We start from the raw sequence: 8,284 nt of genomic DNA on the forward strand, positions 1-8,284 counted from the left end.
TTTCATTTGGCCTCAGAGATACTTCTCAAGGAGTTTCAGAGTATTTAGGAGATACAAACGGATCTCATGGACGTTTCAAAAGGGTCACATGTGGTTTCAAAGGCTACCATGAGGTCTCAGGGGTGTTTAAGGTGATCTCAGGGGCTTTAATGGTGTGTTCAGAGGCCTTCAAGAGGGTGTGACGGAGTTTCAGGGGTGTTACTGCAGGTCTCAGTGTTTCCAAGGGGCCTCAAAGCCACTTCAAGCAGTCTCTGGGATTTCCAAGAGGCCTAAGAAACGCCTCACAGGGTCTCAGGGGCGTTTCAGGAGGCCACATGAGAACTGAGGGGTGTTAAAGGGAGTCTCATAGTCGTCTCTGGGACGTCTCAGATGGTTTTAGGGGGTTTCAGCGGGTCTCAGAATAGCTCCATGGGTTCAGGGGCGTTTCAAGGGGGTTTCACTTGTCACGAAAGAGACACAGCGGCGCAGGTTTTTGCATTCAATTTCAGCTCCGCTGTGAGATACTTGAAAGTGAACACAGAAAACTCAACAACTTCGTGGAAGTAATGACTGCATCATCATCATCACACGCTCTGCTTCATGTCAACAGCGGCCGCATGAAGGCGACTGGTCCATAAGCAAACGTGTTGAAATTTCTCGTTTGAGTACCGATGACAGGGAAAATATTGTTACTGGATCTCGCCGTCGGCGTCGCCACGATGTGAGCGACAAGAGAATTTTTATTCTCTTCTCACCCGCTTTCGTGAAGGAAAGAGGCTTCAACTTCAGAGGCGGTGCACAGTGGCTGATTTCGTCATTTTAGCGCGCTTAATTAATAGCTTTTCAACTATGACGTTTAGCGTCATGGTGTCTTCGAGAAAGTTTTTCACTATCACAAGGAGCTTCTTTTAACTATTGTGGAAAATGATCAATCCCCCTAAAAGTGAGATAGAAAATTTATTTTTTGAATTTTTCAAGATACAAGGTTGACTTCTTCACAAAAGTTGTAGAAAATGTTGTTTGGAGCAACTTTGTCGAAGACGCCAAGTTTGTAACTCCGTTACTTTTCAAGATACATTACGTTTTCTATCATCAGCCCTGTTACGTCTAGTGGCCAGCGTTGGGGGGAATCCGTACTCTTATCCGTTTTGGGTCCGTAGGGTCCAGTATGCTGTACGCACTTCAAAGTCCACCAAGAGTCGTCATAGTCCAATCCACTTAATCGTCACATTAAACCACCAATAAACACATTTTAGTAGTCACAAACCAACAAGATTTATTGTAAAACACTTAACTACTTTATTCGGTGAAACTAACGATCATTTCGAATTGGAATTTATTGGCTGGTCTTCTCTATGGCGGCTGTGTAACGAATGATAGTCGGCTCTATTGAAAGCGGTAATTTTGCGGGCTCATGTCTAGGCTGGTATTGGTGTGGGAAATGGATAACATAGCTCGTCTAAATTTTACCTATACTGAACTGTGCGAAAGCGATCTAAATTGGTTTGGGTCTAAACTACAATAAAACAGTGCACTAAACATAGCCGCCACCTTGAAACATGTTTCAAACTAACTACTACCAAGGAGAATACATTTTACTAAGGTGGCGCAGATAAACATTGCAAACCACTGGTTGTCTCTTCCATTCTTCTGGTGTTCTTATGGAACTGAAATAGTGACGTCACTATTTTAGTTGCATAAGAACACCAGAAGAGTGGAAGAGACAACCAGTGGTTTGCAATGTTTATCTGCGCCACCTTAGTAAAATGTATTCTCCTTGAACTACTACTACTACAATATTGACTTGTCACATTTTACATTCATTGTTTACATTTACAAATAATCTTCTCTTCAGCATTCTGAATCGTCGTCCACGTCGTGCTTCGCTGTATCGCTGATTGCTGAAAAAGATTGCTGATCATCCGCAGGCAGAAGACAGATCTGGGAAGCCGGTCGCTTGTATATCCCGCTGCTCGTCCGAACAACAACCACTCTCACCACGCCGTCGCCGCCAGGATTTGCTTCGAGAATTCGTGCTAGAGGCCATTTCGTAGGAGGTAGTGAGTCGTCGCGGAGAATCACCATTGTCCCCGTCCTCAGCGTCGTGCTAGGGCAGCGAAAGGGTTTGGAATCGCGTTGCAGTTCCTTCAAATAGTCGTTCCTCCATTGAAACCAGAACTGCTGTGTTTTCTCCTGAAGCCGCTGAAATCGATCGAGCCGATTGATGGGGATTTCTCGAAGATCCGGATCTGGCAGAGCATGCAAGGAGGTGCCAATCAAGAAGTGGCCTGGTGTCAAGGCAGAGAGATCCAAAGTGTCCTCCGATAATGCACAAAGTGGCCTGGAATTCATACACGATTCAATTTGGGCCAGTACTGTGGACATCTCTTCGTAGCTGAGTAGGGAATCTCGAAGTTGCCGCTGCAGATGACGTTTTGCGATCTTGACCGCGGACTCCCACAATCCGCCGAAATTAGGTGCCTTCGGTGGGATTAGGGGCCACGATATTCCTACCATAGCAAGATTGTCCCGGATGTGGTTTAGGTCGGACTGGTTTTGCAGACGTTGGTAGATTTCGTGGAGCTCATTCCGAGCCCCGATGAAGTTCTTACCATTACACAATGGTCGGAAAAAGATAAAGTTCGGCCAAAACTCTTTTTATGTGTTTAATTGAAGTTATAGGTTGTCTAGATATGTTATATAGTATTTTTAGTGTTTAAAAAGGGGTATTCAAAAATTACGTAACTTCAATAATTTCAAAAATGGTAAAAATCAGCAAACCCCACAGTTTTTGCGTTTTTTGTTAGAAAATCTTTTTGAATTTAATTAAATGATCATCTTTCGATCAAATCCAATCAAGTTTGTTCAAAACGAGTGAAAAATGTGGGAAGATAAATTTTATTTCAGTCAAAAATGGAAAAATAACGTAAAACATATGAAAAAACATGACTTTTTTAAATAGCTCTAATTTGAAAAACTGCAAATTTCTGCAAAAAGTTTAAATGTTTTTATGCAGCCCTGAGCATGATGTTTAAGATGTACTATTGGAAATTTCGGCGACACGTGACGACACGAACCATTTTTTAACTTAAAAATAACCAAAATTCCTAAGGTACAATATATAAAAATTTGAAAAGCTTTGTGACATATTAATTTTGCACCATACGTGCATTCAAACAGTCCAATAACAAGCTTTTATATGCTGGATAACATTAAACATATATTCCATTCTCAAAAAATTATTATTTTACTTTTTTCGAAAAATTCATTTTTCAATTTTATGACTTAGGCCACTTTGGCAGTGAAAATGTCATTGAAATACAAAAGCTGGTATGCTTTTAATTAAGAATCATAAAACTACAATACATTATCTTTGTTATAAGGCGAAAAAAGGCTTAAAAATATCAATTACGTTTTTTGAGAGTTTTGGCCGCCCCTTTGTATGGAGCCCGACCAATGTGCATTATCGGAATGTATGTGAGCTGGTTTTCCCCGTCGTGCAATGAATCGGCGGAGTGCCGACATGAACGATGCCGTCGAAAGATCCCCCACGAGTTCCAGATGGGTCGCCTTTGAAGTAAAGCACACAAATACGCAAATGTATGCTTTGATTGGTGCAGCTTTCCGATGAGGTGGACGCAGATAGATTGGACCACAATAATCCACTCCGGTGTGGAAGAATGCTCGGCTGGGAGTTACCCGTGAGGCTGGAAGTTGACCCATAGGTTGTCGTACTGGAACCGGATTCGTTCGTGTGCATTCGTAGCAGCTTCTGGTGATTCCTCGCAGCAGACGTTTTCCATTGACCGGCCAGTAATTTTCCCGGATTACAGCCAGCATTAGTCGTAGTCCACCGTGTAGAAGCTTATGATGATAGTGTCGAGCCAGCAGTTTGGTGAACGGATGGTTTCCTGGTAGAAGGATTGGGTGTTTCGTCTCGTACGGTTCGTTGGAGTGTCGTAGACGGCCTCCAACTCGAAGTATGCCTTTCTCATCACAGAACGGGAGCAGGTTGCGGATGGTTGACTTGGGAGAAACGAGTTTGCCAGTGGAGAGGTCCTTAATTTCCTGTTGATAGGTTTCCGATTGAACGAGTCGGACGAGTTGGTGTTTTGCGTTTTCCAATTCTTCCACAGACAGGGTTGTGTCCAAATGCAGGTGTTGACCAAGATGACGCGATTGGCAATTGCGTCGGAACCGGGATATCCAAGCGGTCACTCGGATGAGTTTGGTGAAATGGGAATAGCGAGAGAAAATAGGGTTGATTTTGACCGTGCAGGCTGCCGCAGCCGCCACCGTTTCCCTCTCCATTTGATCCTCCGGTGTAGGTTCCAATTCCTTCTGTTGTGGCCAATTCTCCTCCGATGTACCTAACCATTCCGGACCGTGATGCCATAGACTGCTTTCCAGGAAGTCGCTGACGTGCATTCCTCTTGAGACCAGGTCCGCCGGGTTTTGGGTTCCTAGGACGTGTTTCCATGGGGCATCGTGGGTTGTAGTTTGGATTTCGCTTACTCTATTGGCCACAAAGGTTTTCCAGTGGTATGATGGGGCCCGTAACCAATCTAGGACTACGGTCGAGTCCGACCAAAAGTGTACGGCGTCGAATTCCAATTCCAGTGCTTGAGTGACCTTGGTGTACAAACGAGCGGCGAGTTGTGCGGCGCACAGTTCCAGTCGGGGGATGCTGAGTCGTTTCAAGGGAGCGACCCGGGATTTCGCCGAAACCAGTTGAACCTTCACCGTACCATGTTCATCTACCGAGCGTGCGTAGATGCAACAGCCATATGCTACCTTGGAGGCGTCTGCGAAGCAGTGCAACTGCGCCGATACTGCATTTGGTAGAAAGATGAAACGATCGACCTTGCAAGCTGCCAGTTCGTTGATTTGAGGACGAAATTCCTGCCACAATTCTTGGAGATCCTTGGGTACTTCGTCGTCCCATCCGATGGGTATGAGCCACAAACGCTGCATGATGACCTTTGCAGAGATGACGACCGGAGAAATGAGTCCTAGGGGGTCGAAGAGTTGCGCTATGCAGGACTGGATTTTCCTCTTCGTCAGTGAGCCATCGTTTTCCTTGATGCTGATGTCGAACTTCAGGCAATCGGATTCTGGTTCCCAGGTGATGCCCAGCGTTTTAACGGTTTCGTCCGGATCGAATTTGATAGAGGATTGTGTTCCGATTTGATCTTGGGGAAGTCCTTGGAGAACTTCCAGACGATTCGATGTCCATTTTCGTAAGGGAAGGCCGCCTTTGGCCATCAGATCACCCATCTCATTTCGCAAAGTGATGGCTCCTTCCACAGTGTCGTCTCCCCCAATGAAGTCATCGACGTAGTAGCATTTCGGAACCAGTGGTGCTGCCTTCGGGTAATATTGTCCTTCGTCCTCGGCGAGTCTCAGGAGTGTTTTGGTTGCTAGGTACGATGATGGAGCCAGTCCGTAGGTAACGGTACGAAGTTGGTAGGTACGAATAGGTTCGGATGTGTCGAATCTCCACAAGATTTGTTGAAGAGATCTGTCCTCAGGGTGGACCGTCACCTGACGGTACATCTTTTCAATGTCTCCGACCAAAGCTACAGCATACTTCCGGAAACGAATCACAATGTGCAGTAGTTCATCCTGTACGACAGGGCCCACAAGCAGTGCTTCATTCAGGGAGCATCCGGTACTAGTTTTCGCCGATCCGTCGAAGACAACCCTCAATTTTGTAGTTGTGCTGGAAGCCTTCAGGACAGGGTGATGGGGCAAGTAGAAACTTCGTTTGGATTGCTGCTCGGAATCAGGAACCAACTCCATATGCTGCAAATCAAGGTACTCTCGCAGGAATTTGTGATATGCCGTTCGAAGTTCCTCGTTCCTTTCGAGCCTTTTCTCCAGTAGGTTGAAACGATGCAGGGCCGATGACTTGGATTCTCCCAACATTTGATCGATCATCGGTTTCTTCGGCATTCTGACGACGTATCGCCCTTCTTCATCTCGCGTCGTTGTTGTGTTGTAGAGCTCCTCGCAGTCCTCCTCTTCGATAGATAGTTGTTTCCGGTCGACCAGTTCCTCAACTTCCCAGAAACGTTCTATCAAACGACCCAATGGTTCAGCTGTGACACAGTTAGAGATGGTGATCCGAGAGTGTGGTTGTAGTGAAGCGCTTCCGGCGATGACCCATCCAAATACGGTTTCGACGACCAAAGGAAGGTTGGGTCCCAGATGAATCGGAGGGGTTTGGCCAAATAACGAGAAAAAGTGTTGCACTCCGAGAATTAGGTCCACTTCGCCTCGTACGTTGAACTTAGGATCCGCCAATGATACATTCTCAGGGATGGTCCATGAATGCGTGGAAATACTTTCGACGGGTTGCTTGGCAGTGACCTTGTTCAGTACCAAGAATTCCATAGTCATGGCGAAGTCTGTCAATCGAGACCGCACCTCCACGGATACGGTTTGGGAGCATTTTACCACGCCTGTGCCTACACCATGTACGTCGATTTTCACCTTCTGTCCCTTCACACGCAGCAGTTGAGCGAGCCTTTCCGTCATCAGGTTTGACATGGATCCAGAATCTAGCATTGCACGAGCAAACAGTTCATTCCCGTGGCGGTCGACGACCTTTACAACCGCTGTCATCAAGAACGTACTGCAACCGACCGCTACTGTGTTGACTATTGTTGAGGGTGACCCGTTCTTGCTGTCTTCCGATCCTCTTGACGTCGCTACGTTCGAAACTGTATTCGAGTTGGGAAACCCTGGATGAATCATCGTGTGGTGCTTTCCTCTACAGGTTTTGCAACGGAATTTCGATTGGCAGTTCTTCACGAAGTGGTCCGTCCTGAAGCAATTGCTGCACAGCCGATTCGAGTTCACCAGGTCCAGCCGTTTCTCCAGTGGCATCTTGGGAAATTCGATGCATTCCACCAAACGGTGATTAAGCGAGCACGCTACGCATTTGAAGATTCGCTCATCGGAAGCAGCATGAGTATACACCTTCGCAGGGCCGAAACGCTTTGAGGGCAGGGGTTGTGACGAAGTTGATTGCGCTGCTTGGGAAGAGTTAACCGAGAGGGATTCGAGCACACGTGTCCGCCGTTGCAGGAATTCGATGAATGCAGTGTAGTTCGGCTCTGTCAATGTAGAAGCATGATCCTCCCACAACTTCAGTGTGACGTCATCCAGGCGAGCGCATAGCAGATGTGCTAAGATTGTACTCCAACCGTCGACAGGTTCCTGTAACTGCTTCAAGATCTTCGTGTGCTTCTCGAAAGCATCGATGAGGCCATGTAATCCATTAGCTGACTCTCGTTTCATTTTAGGGTGATCCAACATCGTCTGAAGGTGGCGTTTTTTTCAGCAAATAGGTGTTCGAATACCGGTCGACCAAAACCTGCCATGCCACAGCATAATTCATGGAGCTGATGGTGAGCGATTCGATCAGTTGAGCCGCCTCGCCTTTTACCGCCGCCCGCAAATAGTGGAATTTTTGCACGGTCGAAAGTTCGGTGGAAGAGTGGATTAAGGCGATGAATGTATCATGGAACGTTAACCACTGGTTGTAGTCCCCGCTGAATTCAGGAAGGTTGATGGTCGGTAATTTGACTGCAGCTAGATGCGATGAATTCGGTTGAGATTGCTGATGCGTGCTATGTGGGTTCGGCGTATCCGGTATTTTCGACAGCAGCACGCCCTTTACACGGAAAAACTTCGATTCAAATTTCTCGCGCGTAGCCATATGTTGAGGTTCCCCCTGGATGGATTCATCGTGGCATTCGATGTCAGATTGCACATCCTCGAACGAGCTCCATAATTTGTCCATGCTTTCGATCCGAAGGGTGATTTCATAGTGGTCCTTTTCAGCATCGCAGTTCTGGGAGAATTCCTCGCACCGATCCAGCGCCGCTAGGATGTTGGTGCGCTTCTGCTCGAGTTGTAGCATCTTCTTTTTGGTCATGCTGGCCGGAGGTTCCCTTGAAACAAAGATCCGGTAGAGACGCAGGGAAACGTAGATTGGTTGGAACGTTACTCACCTTCTACAAGGTGGAAAATTGCCTTGTATTTCAATATCCGGAACCAGCAATCACAGAGATCCTCAAATCCAGAACTTGGCGGATGGTCGTAGTAGAACGTGTCCCTTCAAATTAAGACCCGGTAGAGACGCAAAGAAACGTAAGTTTATTGGAACCACACTAACCTTGTCAAGGACAAAGATATGCCTTGGAATTTCATAAACCGTTGAACTGGATCAGTTTGAAAAGGCCAGTTGATGGGCGCCGATTGGTGGTCCGAAACTGCCAGTAGGGTCACAAGATGT

The 8,284-nt window shown here is 46.5% G+C and overlaps 2 protein-coding genes across 2 annotated transcripts; both read right to left on the reverse strand.

The window, feature by feature from the left end:
• Positions 1 to 1,830: 1,830 nt before the first annotated feature.
• Positions 1,831 to 7,284, reverse strand: LOC134290270 (uncharacterized). Its single transcript, XM_062857369.1, has 2 exons — positions 3,574 to 7,284; positions 1,831 to 2,586 (listed from the first exon to the last, which is right to left on the reverse strand). Exons 1-2 carry the CDS (start codon positions 7,282 to 7,284, stop codon positions 1,831 to 1,833), a joined length of 4,467 nt encoding a protein of 1,488 aa, XP_062713353.1.
• A 1-nt stretch (position 7,285) lies between these two features.
• LOC134290271 (uncharacterized) lies at positions 7,286 to 7,924 on the reverse strand. Its single transcript, XM_062857370.1, has one exon. The coding sequence runs from the start codon at positions 7,922 to 7,924 to the stop codon at positions 7,286 to 7,288; it is 639 nt and encodes a 212-aa protein (XP_062713354.1).
• Between the last annotated feature and the right edge of the window lie 360 nt (positions 7,925 to 8,284).

Source organism: Aedes albopictus, chromosome 3 (genome assembly GCF_035046485.1).
Source record: "Aedes albopictus strain Foshan chromosome 3, AalbF5, whole genome shotgun sequence".
Classification (NCBI taxonomy): domain Eukaryota; kingdom Metazoa; phylum Arthropoda; class Insecta; order Diptera; family Culicidae; genus Aedes; species Aedes albopictus.

What these genes read in the sequence shown, in the direction of transcription:
- LOC134290271 (XM_062857370.1), bottom strand. Translation starts at nt 7,924, where the DNA reads ATGACCAAAAAGAAGATGCTACAACTCGAGCAGAAGCGCACCAACATC.
- LOC134290270 (XM_062857369.1), bottom strand. Translation starts at nt 7,284, where the DNA reads ATGAAACGAGAGTCAGCTAATGGATTACATGGCCTCATCGATGCTTTC. An exon ending in CAATCAAAGCATACATTTGC is followed by an intron (nt 2,587 to 3,573) that starts GTATTTGTGTGC and finishes TGTAATGGTAAG; the next exon opens with AACTTCATCGGGGCTCGGAA.